Below are 15,583 nucleotides of genomic sequence, written 5' to 3' on the forward strand. Positions count from 1 at the left end.
TAATCCAGTGCACAGGGACCCACTTGCTTCAGGTCTATCAGGGCGTGTGGCCCAGCATGAAAATGCTATAAATCAATGTGGCTGCTTCCCCAGTCCAGATGTGCACACAATGAACACTTCGTGTTGCAATGCTGTTTGTGTAAATCAGATGTAGGCCAGTGTTTGGAACCCCACCAATGGCCGGGATGAGTTTTTCCATCATATTGTGGAAGGGAGTAAGGTGAAGGCCAAGAGTGGGTGGGGTAAGGGGTGAGGGGAGTGAGGCAGGAGGGGTTCAGACTGGAGGCATGAATCAGAACGAAGGAGACTGAGGCAGGGAGAGGGTGAGTGAGGCAGGGGGAGAGGAGAATGAGGCAGGGAGGTGAGGGCAGGGGAAGGGAAGTGAGGGAAATGAGATGGGTAAGGGGAAGTGATGTAGGGAGAATGTGGGGCAAGGGGACAGGCAGACTATGGTGCACTCTGCAGTCATCCTCCCTCCTCTTAGGCTGAGTGACACTCTCTCTCCATTGTGGTATGTGGACTGAAGAGTAGCCACAGATAAGGTCACAACCCCGGTCTGGCCTCTGCACTCTCTCCTCAGCTCCCCTGTGCACCCCTCGTGTCTCAGTGAGATCGCCTCTGATTCCTTCAAACCCCACTCAGCATGAACAATCTTCCACAAACATTCCCAGGGGATACATCACTCCTTGCACCTCTCCTGTGAATCCGCACTACCCGAGGGAGAACAGCATTTCACACCATGCCCCATGTGGGGTCTCCTCAAAACCCTGCCCAATCTCAGAGGAACTTCCTTCTCTGTAAATTGCAGTTGCCATATAAAGGCAGAGCACCATTTGTTTCCAGGGGGCTTCCTGCTCGGAGGTAACTGTTGGCCTTCAGTTTGTCTATACATCAGTGCTGCCAGGTTCCTCCATGTTGTTCTGTCCGTCACAGCTGGAATTAACTTAATGGAGTTAAATCGAGAATTGTTACAATAACTGTTATAGCAATAAATTTAGTTTTATGCAATCCTGCTCCCCAGCACACCCTCAGCTATGCAGGTTGTTAACACAAATGGTGCATTTCACTGTATGTTTCGACATACAAGTGATAACTAAATTTGAGTGTTGAATGTTGAAATTTGAATCTTGGATGTTGGTGAATTGGTTTATTGTGGTCACATTTACTGAGATACAGAGAAAAGCTTTTGTTTATGTTTGACCCAGACAGCTCATACCGTACATAAACACACTGACAGAGTGAAAAGGAACAGCGCAGAATATACACTCAGTGGTTATTTTATTAGGTACAGAAGTGGATCCTGGTGTGGTCTTCTATGGCTGTAGCCCACCCACTTCAAGGTTCAGCCTGTTGTGCATTCAGAGATGCTCTTCTGCACACCACTGTTGTAACACGTGGTTATTTGAGTTACTGTCGCCTTCCTGTCAGCTTGAACCAGTCTGGCCATTCTCCTCTGACCTCTCTCATTAACAAGGCGTTTCCCCCCACAGAACTGCCCCTTCCAAGGTGTTTTTTTGTTTTTTGCACTATTCTTTGTAAACTCTGGAAACTATTCTGGGTGAAAATCCCAGGAGATCAGCACATTCTGAGATACTCAGACCACCCATACTGGCACCAACAATCATTCCACAGTCAAAATAACTTAACTCACATTTTTTCCTCATTCTGATATTTGGTCTGAACAACAACTAAACCTCTTGACCATGTCTGCATGCTTTTATGTGTTGAGTTGTTGCATACTATTTGGCTAATTAGATATTTGCATTAGCAAGGAGTTGTACCTAATAAAGTGGCCACTGAATGAAATGTCAGGGAAAAAATGCATGCTGCCTGGCCTGCTGAGTTCCTCCAGAATTTTGCATGAGTCACTCCAATAAAGTGTAAGGGCAGCGATGAGGTAGATTGGGCGATCAAGTATTCATATTTTGGTGTTTAAGTGGTCTGCTCATGAGTTTATTAACCACAGGATAGAAGCTGTCCTTGATCCTGGCAATTCGTGCCTTAAAGCTTCTTTATCTTCTGCCTGATGGGAGGGGGAATGAAGCGAGAATGTCCAAGGTGGGTAGGATTTTGATTATACTGGCTGCGGAGTGGAGATAAGTCTCTCCCAAAGGAGGTGTAAGGCTCTCCTTCCCTCCGCTAGCCTGCAGGTCACCCTTGGGCAAAGTGTAGCACCTGCTTAGCCTCCTGATCAGGGTCACATGAAGCCTTGAGAGCAGGTGGTGGATGGTCGCATGAGCTGCTGGTGCAGATCACAAGTCCTGGTTATACGACCACTGACGCCAGGCAGACAAGCTCTGAAGAGTATTGATAATGGCTGGAGTTACCTGTCTTGTGAAGGCACTGCCCAGAAGAAGACAATGACAAAACACTTCTGTAGAAAAATTTGTCATAAACAATCATAGTCATGGAAAGTCCAAGATCACCTACATCATATGACACAGTACATAACAGACGGATGGACGGGCGGCCGCTTAACCAAGGCAGTGGGAAGTGTAGACAAGAGTCCATGGAGGGGAGGCTGGATTCCGTGATGTGCTGAGCTGTGTCCACAACTCCCTGCAGTTTTTTACAGTCACGTACAGAATAGTTGCCACACCAAGCCACAATGCATCTGGATCAGATGCTTTCAGTGAATTGAATTTATTACTTACCTCATTCATATACACCAGGAGTAAAGATCTTTACATTACGTGTCCCTCTAAATGTGCAATGTGCACTTTATAGCAATTTGTAACAAATATAACATAGAAATACAATGGTCTCAGCATGAATTTATCAGTCTGATGGCCTGGTGGAAGAAACTGTCCTGGAGCCTGTTGGTCCTGGCTTTTATGCTGCGGTACTGTTTCCCGGGTGGTAGCAGCTGGAATAGTTTGTGGTTGGAGTGACTTGTGTCCCCAGTGAACCTACACACCTGTCTTTGTAAATGTCCTGAATAGTGGGAAGTTCGCAACTACAGATGCGCTGGGCTGTCCGCACCACTCTCTGCTGAGTCCTGTGATTTTGGGAAGTACAGTTCCCATACCAGGCAGTGATGCAGCCAGTCAGGATGCTCTCCATTGGAAAGTTCTTAGGATTGGGGACCCATAACAAACTTCTTCAACAGCCTGAGGTGAAAGAGGTGCTGTTGTGCTTTTTTCACCACACAGCTGGTACGTACAGACCACGTGAGATCCTCAGTGATGTGTATGCCGAGGAATTTAAAGCTGTTTACCCTCTCAGCCCCAGATCCATTGATATCTATAGGGGTTAACCTGTCTCTATTCCTCCTGTAGGCCACAACCAGCTCCTTTGTTTTCACAACATTGAGGGAGAGGTTGTTTTCTTGACACCACTGTGTCAGGGTGATGACTTCTTCTGTGTAGGCTGCCTCGTTATTATTTGAGATTAGGCCAATCGGCGTAGTATTGTCAGCAAATTTAATTAGCAGATTGGAGCTGTGGATGGCATCACAGTCATGGGTATACAGAGAGTAAAGGAGAGGTGCACTGATAAAATAACTCAGCCAATCTTGCTCCCCAAAGATGTTGGAAATGTTAGGCTTTTGGGTCGTCACCTCTTATTCTCACTTCCCCAACACTACATGTTCTGTAAAGAACCCACATTGGATGGGCAAAATGTGCAAGTCAGATTAAGTTCAAGTTCAGATTTATACTGATCTGAATGTGTATAGATTTCTATAAAACCAAATGAAACAATGTTCCTCACGATCATGGTGCACCTACAAAACACAGCACTTAAATAAAATATTGCAATAATTAAGTCAATAAGATAAAATTGAAAATGTTCTACTTGCTTCATTTTCTCCAGGAGGTGTTTTGAAGTATTGATTTTGTTTCGGTGCAGATATTGGAACAGTTTTGAAAGTGGTGAGCGTCACCAAGGAAAACTGGGTCACTGAGGAAGTGATCCTGGAGGAGCTGCAGGTGTTTAAGGTAAGGAGGTGTCCTGAGGATTAACCTCAGTTACGGTCATACCTTCTGCGGTGTGTCACAGGTAAGTGTTGCCCATACCCATAGCATCACATAGCACAGAGTTATACAGCACAGTAAAATGCCCTTCAGCCCAAATGCTCCATGCTGACCAACATCCCCATTTAACCACCTTCAGCCCATACCCCTCCAAACCTCTCCTTTCTATATAAATATTGTTACTGTACCTGCCTCAACCATTTCCTCTGGCAGCTCATTCCATGTGTGGACCTCCTGGGTGAAAACTTTGTCCCGCAGGTTCCTATTAAGTCTGTCCCCTCCACCTTAAACCTCTGCCCTCTAGTTCTTGGTTCCCCAACCCTGGGAAAGAGACTGCGCACATTCGCCCTGTCTGTGCCCCTCATGGTTTTATACAGCTCAACTGGACAGCTCATGCTTCTGTCCTCCAATGGAAAAGGTCCATCTGCTTAACCTTTCTCCATAACTCATCCCACCGCTGTCCGTAAGGAGTCAGTAGTTTCTCATGTGACCGCATGGGCTTCCTCCATATGTTCCTGATTCCTCCCACTTTTCCAAGATGTACGGGTTGGGGGGGGGGGCATGCAATGTTGGCGGCAGAAGCATGGGACGGGCCATCCCAGCCCATCCTCAGATTGTGTTGGTTGTTGATGCAAATGATGGATTTCGCTGTATGTTTCAATGCTTCAAAGTAATTTGACCAATAAGTCCAATCCAATCTAACAATTCTAGTCTTCGCAACATCCTTGTAAATCTCCTCTGCACTCTTTCCAGTTTAACATTGTCTTTCCTAAAGCAGAGAGGCTAAAACTGCACTGCACGTTCTCTGTAACTGTTATACTTTATTATGCATTCTATTGCTCTTTTCCCTTATAATACCTCAACCCACTGTTGTCATGAAGTGATCTGGGATGGATGGTATACAAAAACACCACAGCTCAGTGCACAGGACAAAACAACTTACCAATATTCCAAATACAGATTATCAACGTCTTGTACAACTACAACACAACATTCTAACTTCTGTGCTCAATGACCTAACTAACCAAGACCATTGTGCCAACAGCCTTCTTCACCATTCTGTCTGACTGTGACACCACTTTCAGGGAACCATGTACCTGTACCCCATCCTACAATAGGGAACAGGAGAATCTCTGTCCTACAACATTCCCCGGGGCCCTGTCATTCACTGCGAAATTCCTACTCTGGTTTGTCTTGCCACAAGGAACACCTCATGCTTATCGACTGAAACTCCATTTGTCATTCCCTCGGCCCACTTACCCAGCTGATCAATATTCCTCTGTAATTTCTCAAATCCATCTTCACCGTTAACACTTCCACATATTTTAGATTCATAGGAGATATTTGCTCCCCTGTGTCTAAGCCCGCTCTCCATGCTGATTCTGTGTTACATTAACCTTGGTGGGGAAACCCTGAGGTAAATATAAAGACAGATAACTAATCTTTACTGCAATGCTGGTAACACATACAAAATATTGGAGCAACACATCTGGTCAGCCAGCATCTATGAAGAGGAATAAACAGTCAACATTTCAGGCTGAGATTTTTTAGGAGTCCAATCCTGATGATGGGACTTTGTCTGAAACGTCAACTGGTTATTCATTTTCATAGATTCTGCCTGACCAGCTGCGTTCCACCAGCATTTTGCGTGCGTTACTCTGGATTTCCAGCATCTGCAGAATCTCGTGTGTTTCTATTCACTACAATGCTGGTATCAGGTCCAAACATACACTGGGAAGGACACTTCAAGTTCTTTCTTATCACACCTGCCTTTGATAAATGATCAACAAATTTCTTGGGATTAACGAGAAGCTGATAAATTGGCTCCAGGTGAAAGCTAATGAGCTTCTCCTACAGCTAATTAAGTGGAATTGAGTGTGTGGATGGAGAGACAGGGTTTCTGTTTGTACCGGTGAGCAGAACATGCTGGCTGTGAGGCACATGATGTAAATGCTGCTTGGGCCAGTTGTTCCAGAAAAAATGCAGCCTACAATGTCAAAGTTAAAGTAAATGTATTAACAAAGTATGTATATGTAGCCATGTACTGTACTACCCTGAGATTCATTTTCCTGTAGGTATTTTCAGGAAAATAAATAAATGTAATAGAATTTACAGAATCTACACTTAAACAAAGGCTAACAAACAACCAAAGTGCAAAAGAAGGCAAATTGTGCAAATAATTAAATATACTGAGAATAGCAAACAAGAGAAAAGCTGCAGATGCTGGAAATTCAAAATCCTTGAGGAACTCAGCAGGCCAGGCAGTATCTATGGAAAAGAGTAAACAGTCGACATTTCGAGTCAAGGCCTTTAATCAGGATTGGCTCCTTCTTTCTTGACTCTGTAGGTTGTGGAATCAGTTCAGCGTTGAGGAGAGTGAGGTTATCCATGCTGGTTCAGGAGCCTGATGGTTGTCGGGTAATAACTGTTGCTGACTTTGACTATGATCCAGCAGTAAGTTGACTCACGGCTGTACTGTGGGAAAACGACAGAGTCTTCAGTTGTCTTCTCCTTGCTGGTGGCAGGAGCAGGCTCTGCTGAGGAAACGTTTAAGGGTATTTAATAATTAAGTTGAGACAGCAGTGTTTTATTGTCAAATCTGTCAGTGTTTCTGCAAGGTCCACGTGTTCCGATTTTATTCTGTGGAATGTAGGAGACCGAGAGGTAACCTCATAAATATGTTTAGAATTGTGAGAGGCATCGACAAGGTGGCTGGTAACAGTCTTTTCCCCAGGGTAGGGGAGACGAAAACTATGGGGCATAGCTTTAGGGTGAGAGGGGAAAGATTTAAAAGAGAAAATTTCAGAGGTGGGTGGTGAGCTGCCAGAGGAAGTGGTTGAGGCAGGTACAATTCGGAGCACTTGGGTAGGTACATGGAGGGATATGGGGCGAATGCAGGAAATTGGGAGTATCTGGGGGGGGAGGGCACTGTGGTCAGCATAAACTAGTTGGGCCGAAGGGCCTGTATACTTGTTGTACTCCTCTATGACTCTAGGACTACAAACAGGTTCGACCCACCGATCTGTTCTGCTCTCCCTAAAGGTTACCTAGATTTGAGATCTGCTATAATCATCATTTCCATGTTCTTTCTCCAGGGTCATTCCCCAATATTGAACATGAAGATCTCTTCCAAACAGGTAAACTAGAATGGCTGAGTGTTAACGTAAACCCTTATCTCACTTTAATCTTTCTATTTCCCAGAGACCACAGGAAGTAACTAACGGTTGAACATTTTTTCTACAGCAACAGTTGTACATTGGCTCCAGGGACGGGCTGGTCCAGCTCTCCCTGCATCGTTGCGATACCTACGGTCAGGTCTGTGCTGAGTGCTGTCTGGCCAGAGACCCTTACTGCGCTTGGGACGGCATCTCCTGTTCCCGCTACATGCCAGCGTCCAAGCGGTGAGTGTTGCTCGGGTCCACTCTGCTGGTCGTGGTTTCCGCATGCTATATAATCTGTTCTTCATGTTGTGTTTGATTAGATATTTTTGGTTTCAAGGAATCAGTGAATCCCAGAGAGACACAACACAGAAGTGGACACCTTCAGCTCCCTTACTGCGCTGAACATGATGTCCGCTACAAATCCCACCTGCCTATGTTAGGCCTACATCCTTTACACCTGTTCGATCCCAATACCTGTCCACACACCTTTAAAGTGTTGTAACTGTAAGGAGTCATACGTACAGCACGGAAACAGGCCCTTCAGCCCATCTCGTCCATGCCAACTCTGTTGCCCAGTGGGGTAATGTTCCCATTTGGCCCGTAGTGTTCTACACCCCTCCAATCCATGTACTTATCCAGGTGGCTTCTAAATGTTTCTAATGTGTCTGGCTCAACCACTATTTCTGGCAGCTCGTTCCAAATACCCTGCGCGTTAAGAAGCTTCCTCTGAACTCCCTTTTAAATCCCTCACCCCTGATCTAAAACCTGCACCCTCATGTTTTTAGCACTTCCCCTTCCTGGGTTAAAGATTGTGTGCTTTCCCCCTGTCTCTGCCCCCTCATGATCTGATACACCTCTATCAGGTCACCCCTCAATCTCCGACGTTCTCGGGAATAAAGCGCTCGACTACACAACGCCTGCTTGTAATTCACACTCCCAAGTCTAGGCAACGTGCTGGTAAATATTTGCTGCACTTTTTTCTAGTTTAATAACATCCTTCCTATAACAGGATGATCAAAACTGAAGGCAAAAAACTTAGTATCCTCCTCTACCACCTCTTCTGGCAGCTTGTTCAAAATGCCTACCACCCTCTGTGTGGAAAAAGTTCACAAGCGTCTGCAGTTTAACACGCAGTAAGCGTAATAAAACAACCGTGCTCATTGTTGGAGACAGAAAAGTTAAGAGCTACAAACTGCAAAAACATTTTCACAGTCTGAACCACTTTGCTTTGGTGATTTTCCGTTCGTTCTGACTGTTGGATCGAACGTAATTGCAAATGACATTTCATTGGCATTTCTGATGTTTGTACAGGCGGACGAGACGTCAGGATGTGAAGCATGGAGACCCAGTCAGCCAGTGCTGGGACCTGGAAGAAAGTGAGTACTGGGGTATTCAGTGTAAAGTGAATGATGATGCTTCATATTTGCTAATCTCCTCCCCCCCCCCCGCCCCCATGTGCACAGAGCCCTTTCCCGTGACAGTGTCAAGCGCCCCCAACATTCAGGCCGTGCCGTCTTCTCACTGCTTCCATCAGGAAGGGGATATAGGAGCCTTTGGCCCCACACCACCAGATTCAAGAACAGTTACTACTTTTCAACCATCTGGCTTCTGAACTTGTGTGGATAACTTCACTCACCTCAATTCTGAACTGAATCCACAACCGAGAGACTCACTTTCAAGGAATTGACAGCTCATGCTTTGATTTTTTTTTGCACGTTTTGTTTTCTTTTGCACATTGGTTTTTGTCAGTTTTTTCATAAATTCTATTGTATTTCTTTATTTTCCTGTAAATGCCTGCAAGGAAATAAATCTGAAGGTGACACATAAGTAGTTTGATAATACATTTACTTTCAACTTTGACTTGTATTTCCAGCCCTAATGATAAAGGAGGGTGTTTCATTCCAAAGTTCACCACTACACTTGAGCAGGTAGTCTGAGATTCTACATTTCCATCCAGCCCTTGTGACCCTGAACATCAGCACAAGAGAAGTGTCATCATTTGTCAAGATACTTTAAAAAAAAATATTTTTGCATAATCTTACAAACTTCAGATGTGGTTCATTAATTTGGTGCCAAGGAGTGAGCTAGGTTCATCAAACTCTTGGTATTTTACCTATGTTCCAGTCAGTGTGTCCTGGAGTGCTTGCTCAGTAAAAGCTTGTCATTTATAAAGGGAGGGAGTATCAGAAGTGATTTGATTATCAGATTTCGAGGCTGAGATTAGGACAATGTAAGGAAGGTGGGGGTGTTGTGGGCAGGTCCATGGAAGAGGAGGATCTGAATTGATGTACAGAATGTAACTCACCAGAGGCTTGTATCTGAGTCGCGTCTTTAACCAAGTGAAAGGCTTCAAGGAGTTGGACAGGCCTTTGTCAGTGCTGGGTATTCACTCTGAAACCATGGCGACAGTTGGCATTCCTACAGAGACTCAGGAAATCTTAGGCTTCCAATCATTGGATGAGCTACAAGATGCCAAGAAAGGAGCTAATCTCTCTTTTGGATAACCAGTTGTTTAGTCTTTCTATTTGATCTTTAATCCTTCAATTGTTGGGCAAAAACTGACCTGCGGAAGGTTCCAAAAATTGTGTTAGCTGTTCCAGTATTTCTTCTTGCAGAGACCATAAGACCATACCAGATAGGAGCAAAATTAGGCCATTCAGCCTGTCGAATCTGTTCCACTATTCAATCATGGCTAAGTCATTATCCCTCTCAACCCCATTTTCCTGCCAGAGGGTGGCAAATCTCAGGAATTCTCTGCCCTGGGAGGGTGGGGGGGGGGTGGTTGTGGAGACTGGATGACTGTAAGTATTCAGAGAAAAAGTATCTAAACTTTTAAAAAGATGAGGAAATTGAAGGTGATAGAAAGTGGTTAAGAGGGAGGATTTGAATCTAGGGCAGGTCACCTGTGATCATATTGAATGGCAGGAGGAAGCGAGCGGCCTCCACTTGTGTTTGCATAATTTTGTGGTACTTCAGATGTAATTTGCTCTGGGACTTGATCACCCCAGTAGATGACATTATCCACCCGTACTGAAGGCTCTGGGGTTCGGGCTTGCTCTTGCCCTGGTTTAAATTTAATATAAACAACAAACACAGGAAAGTCTGCAGATGCTGGAAATCTAAAGCAACAATTATCAGAAGACCAGGGAGTGTGCACGTACACATACACACACACACACACCGCCCATCCCACCAAGACCCTGGAGAACCATTCATTCTTTCGCTCAACCACTCTGGAAGTTCTGGAGCCACGTGACCGGGGAGGGTTCAGATGACCAAGGATACCTCGAAAGACAGAAGATCCCCAACGTTCTCTGGGGCCTGATCCTTGACCTCACTCCAGCATCCATAACTTCACTCACTGCAACTCTGAACTGAGTCTTAATGCTGTTTATTTTAATTTGCACAGTTTGTCATCTTTTGCACGTTGGTTATTTGTTGGTCTTTGTTTATTTATAGTTTTTCATAAATTCGAATGTATTTTTTTACTTTCCTGTAAATGCCTGCAAGAAAATGAATCTCAATATAGTTTATGGCAACAAATCCATAATTTGATGCTCAATGTACTTTGAATTTTGATGCCCTTGTGAACTGTATTTCAGTGGATAGTGAATCTGTGGAATTCATTGCTGTGAAGGCCAAATCATTGGGTATATTTTAAGTGGAGGTTGATAAGTTCTTGATTACTAAGGGTGGTATAGGTTACGGGGAGAAGGCAGATAAATGGGGTTACGAGGGATAATAAGTCAGCCATGATAGAATGGCAAAGCAGATTTCATGGGCTGAATGGCCCGTTATGCTTCTATGTCTTATGCAAACTTCCATCTGTGTGATATGTGGAAATGAAGTTAGACTCCTGACCAATGATCTGGCCATTAATACTCAGAAGTCTGTGCATGAAATGGTCTCAGTAGAAAGTTGCAGTAATTCTTCATTTCGATAGTATAAATGATATAATTTATTGCAAATATCTTCCTCATTAGTCCCTGCTGGAACCTGGGACACAGAGAAAATGTCAATATTAGCAGTGTTTCTGTGAAACTAATCTATTTCTGCTATTCCTGCTGTTTTTCTGGAATGGCTGATGTATGAGATTATCTCCTTGCTGGAATCAAATTTACCCAGCCGGTCCGTATCCACACTGCACAGGGCCCAGTTTCCCCCTCGAGAGACGTGGTGTGTGTCCTGATGTGCTGGGGCTGTAACTGTAGCACCTGAGCTGATCTCACCGCTTGTGATTGGCAGGTATGAACAGGGAGAGCGACGAGAAGCTGATGTTCGGTATCGAGTTTAACTCCACTTTCCTGGAGTGTCTCCCCAAGTCTCAGCAAGCTTCGATCCGGTGGTTTGTTCAACGTCCCGGCAATGATTATCGGGAGGAGGTAAGATTTAGATTTATTTCCCACAAGTACATCAAAACGTAGAGTGAGATGTGTCGTTTGTGTTAAAAACCAGCACACATAAGTATGTTCTGGGGGGTGGGGGGGGGGGGGTAGCCTGCAAATGTTGCCACACATTCCGGCACCGACATATCATTCCCACAATGCTCAGCAGATCGACACAGATCACGACAACATACAACATGGCAAAGCGGCAAAATAAGAACAGTAAAACAAGGCCCGTTGCGTCCTCCGATGTACATGCATAGACCTCTAACCCCTGGACCTCTTCTTCAGCCTCCAGCTTCTCGCAAACTCGTGGATTTGCAGACATTGGGTCCCAATTTCCCCTGCGAATCCATTGGTCCTAGACCAGAGTTGTCTGTGCTAATCTGCATTCAGTGGAGTTATTTATAACTTAAAGAGGCCAGAGCTAGCTTTATTGTCTCTACTTTTGCAGTGAAAATTGTTTTATGGCTGCAGTACAATGCAAGGACATAAATAGAGACAGTGCAAAGACTATAAATTACAAAACAAAAGAGAATAGTAAGGCACTGTTCTTGGGTTCATTGTCCATTCAGAAAGATGACAGAGTAGGGAATAAAGATGTTCCTGATTCATTGAGAGTGTGTTTTCAGGCTCCTGTACCCCCTCACTGATGGTAGTAATGAGAAGAGGGCACGTTGTGCATGGTGAGAGTTCTGAGTGATGAATACTGCCTTCTTGAAGAACTTTCTTATGAAGATGTCATTGACGCTGTAACAACTCTTTGTCCTGCACTTTCTCTGTAACGATAACACTTCATTCTGAATCTGAATCAGGGATTAATATTACTGATGTGTCATGAAGTTCCTTGTTTTGTGGCAGCAGTACAGTGCAAGACCAAGACATAAAAAGCTACTGTAAGTTAAAGTAATGAATAAAAAGCCCAAAAGAGGAATTGTGTTGTAGTATTCATGGATCGTTCAGAAATCTGACAGCGGAGAGGAAGAAGCTGTTCTTAAAACGTTGAGTGTGTGTCTTCAGGGTCCTGTATCTCTTCCCTGACGGTAGCTGAGAGAAGGGCATGTACTGCTGGCAAGTGTCCTTAGTGATGGATGCCACCTTCTTGAAGATGGCCACAGTTGTCAGCTGCCAAGCTGGCTGTGAGTGGAGACCTTAGGGAGACTGAGTAAGGACTGGCAAGGGACAGAGTGTGCAATGCTGGAAGTGTCTTGGTCTATGTGAGGCCTCTGACTCCATGTGAGGCCAGTGACCCAACCTGCCAAACGGGTGTCGGTCATAGAGTACCCGCTCCTGTGAAGGAGTACCGGCCTTGCACTCACAGGGCTGAAGTCTGTCCTGCTCAGAACAAGGAGATTGGCTCACTCTGCGGCTGACTCCTCACTAACAGAAAATTAAATCAATGACCAGGGAGGGTGAGGGTCCCGTTTGCTGTGGTTTCTTAGAAGGCTGACAAGAACCAGTACACATCCGGGACTCTCAAAACCATGGTGATCCTTACCTGCTGGCTGGTCCTGTGGTTGGTGGTGGACAGAGCTCTCACTCAATAAACCACTTTACAAATGGGTCTAGATCAGGTGGGAATATTGGTCACTTTGGCCTGAAGGACTTATTTCCTGCCTCTGTGGTTACTAAACTCCTAACATTGCAGATCGGAATCTGGTTCTTTATAAACTGGAATTGGTTTATTATTGTCACATGTACCGGGATACAGTGAAAAACTAGGCTTGCAAACTGTTCATACAGATCAATTCATTACTCAATGCATTGGGGCAGAATGAGGAAAAACGCGGTATTTTCTTACTCCGTCACTGCTCACCGAGAGGTAGGCCATGCTTCCACCTGATCACCGTTTTGGGGAGCTGTCCCCTGCTCCCCATCCTGCTGAGTTAGAGCCAAAACAGTCTCCAAAGCCACTGAATGAAAGCATTCCTTCTTCGCTCTGTCCTGCAGTGGGAAGGACCAGAGCTAATACTGAGGGGTGCTCATGTGTCATTTATCAGTGTTCTCACGCACAATTAAACATCGCTGACTTGTGAGGACAGAGGTATTTCAATCTGGCACTTCAAAGCTGCGCTGAGTGTTTATGCACATGTCCGCTGCGCCTTCCTTTGTGCTCCTTTCAAACCTGCTTTGATATTGTGTAAACATTCAGTTTTGCTAAGTGCCAACAGCGCCGGTGGTGTGGAGGGACACTCTCCCACACGATTCAAATTTTTACGCCTCCACCGAAGGCCCATCTCGGCCTGGAATTCGCACAGGTTCAGTCCGAATCCGGAGTCATTGCGAGAAAAATTCAATTCTCACAATGTCCTGCAATGGTTGTGGTCAGTGTCCAGAGTGAAGGTTGGAGATTAGATTCGAGGAATCTCTGAAAAGTCAGAATAAGAATCATGTATTATCACTGGAACATGACGTGAAATTTATTGCTGTGTAGCAGCAGTACAGTGCATGGAATAAAAATTACTGTAAGGTACATAAATAACTAAATAATACAAAAAAGGAATAGTGACATTGTGCTCCTATGTTCACAGTCCAATCAGAAATATGACGGCAGGGCAGAAGACCATAAGATACAGGAGCAGAATTTTCCCCACTGGGTCTGTTCTGCCGTTCCATCATGCCTGATTTACAATCCCTCTCCTTAATTATCCCTCTTTATTAACCCCATTCTCCTTCCCATAACCTTTGATGCCCTGACTAATCAAGAACCTATCAACTTTAAATATACCTGAAGAAGCTGTTGCCGAAACATTGGGTGTGTGTCTTTCGGCTCCTGTACCTCCACCCTGATGGTAGTAATGAGAAGAGGGCACGTCCTGGTGGTGAGGGTTTTTAGTGATGGATCCCACCTCCCTGAGGCACCACCAATTGAAGATGCCTCAAGAGGTGGGGAAGGTTGTGCCCATGATGGAGCTGGCTGAGTCTAGAACCTTCTGCATCCTCTTGCCATCTGGATTTGAACTTGATGCGGTTCCAGCAGCTGCTGGCGCCAGAGAGGCATTGGCGGAGTTGGTGTGCAGTCTAGTGGTGAGTGATTGTCTTGGTCACTTTTCATGTGATCACAAGACCCTGTTGGACATTATCAACGTGGAATGCTGCAAGTCCGACTCGCTGATTCATTGGCAGACAGTGGGGGAGCTGCATGCCCATAGCAAGGACTAGGCCTCAAGCCGCGTCCTGGCCTGTTTACAACTGACCAGGAGAGAGGCGTCAGAGTTGGTGAGCTCCACTAGGGGGCGGTATGGCGCAGCGTAGAAGCTGGAGTCAGTGCTGACCCCCAGTGTCCACTCGGCAGAGGCAAACTGTGCTGTATTTCTCTGCAGACTGCTGCAACATTCATGGATTCAGGTTCTTAAATTATATACATCTTTTTGTGAGACTGTAGTTTACTGATATCTTATACGTGCTGTGTGTGACTGTTGGTACTATGTTTTGCATCTGGACCCTGGAGGAACACTGTTTCATTTGGCTGTATTCATGGGTGAATGACAATTAAACTTGAACTTGATCCGGTGCATTGGAGTCTCCATCCCAGGGTAAAAGCCCACAGTGGATGAAAATCTAAAACAACTGCAGATGCCGGAAGCCTGCAACAAAATGTGTCATTTGCATCAATGATCGAGACAGTCTGGGAATGTGCTGGTGCCGTGTTTCGGGCACCAGTGTAGCACGGCCATAACTCACTGACCCCAGCCTGTATGCCTTTGGAATGTGGGAGGAAACCCATGCAGCCACGGGGAGAGCGTACAAATTCCTTACAGACAGCGGCAGGAATTGAACTCCGATCGCTGGCGCTGATACGCGTTACACTGGCCTCTGCGCTACAATGCCACCCTTATAGTCGTCTCAGAGAGGCAACAGGCTCTAGAGAAAGAAACAAACTCCCGGAGGAGCTCAGAGGGTCAGGGAACATCTGCGGAGAGAAATGGACAGCAGATCTTCCAGACCCAGACGTTTCGTCCGGACAGGGAGAGGAAACGAACTGCAGGAGGAACTCAATGGGTCAGGCAGCATCTGTGGAGGGAAAATGACAGTGGACATTTCAGGCCCTTCAATTGGATTA

The 15,583-nt window shown here is 45.4% G+C and overlaps 1 protein-coding gene across 9 annotated transcripts in view; it reads left to right on the plus strand.

Moving 5' to 3' along the window:
- The window catches only part of sema3d (sema domain, immunoglobulin domain (Ig), short basic domain, secreted, (semaphorin) 3D), a 270,876-nt gene that overhangs the window by 235,745 nt on the left and 19,548 nt on the right, over positions 1–15,583 (plus strand). For all 9 annotated transcript variants that reach the window (XM_063072672.1, XM_063072668.1, XM_063072670.1 and 6 more), the window contains 5 exons: positions 3,850–3,938; positions 7,070–7,111; positions 7,218–7,375; positions 8,447–8,511; positions 11,381–11,517. In XM_063072672.1, coding sequence (XP_062928742.1) covers positions 3,850–3,938; positions 7,070–7,111; positions 7,218–7,375; positions 8,447–8,511; positions 11,381–11,517 — 491 coding nt within the window. The remainder of the gene's footprint in view (positions 1–3,849; positions 3,939–7,069; positions 7,112–7,217; positions 7,376–8,446; positions 8,512–11,380; positions 11,518–15,583) is intronic.

Source organism: Mobula hypostoma, chromosome 20 (assembly GCF_963921235.1).
Source record: "Mobula hypostoma chromosome 20, sMobHyp1.1, whole genome shotgun sequence".
Taxonomy (NCBI): Eukaryota; Metazoa; Chordata; class Chondrichthyes; order Myliobatiformes; family Myliobatidae; genus Mobula; species Mobula hypostoma.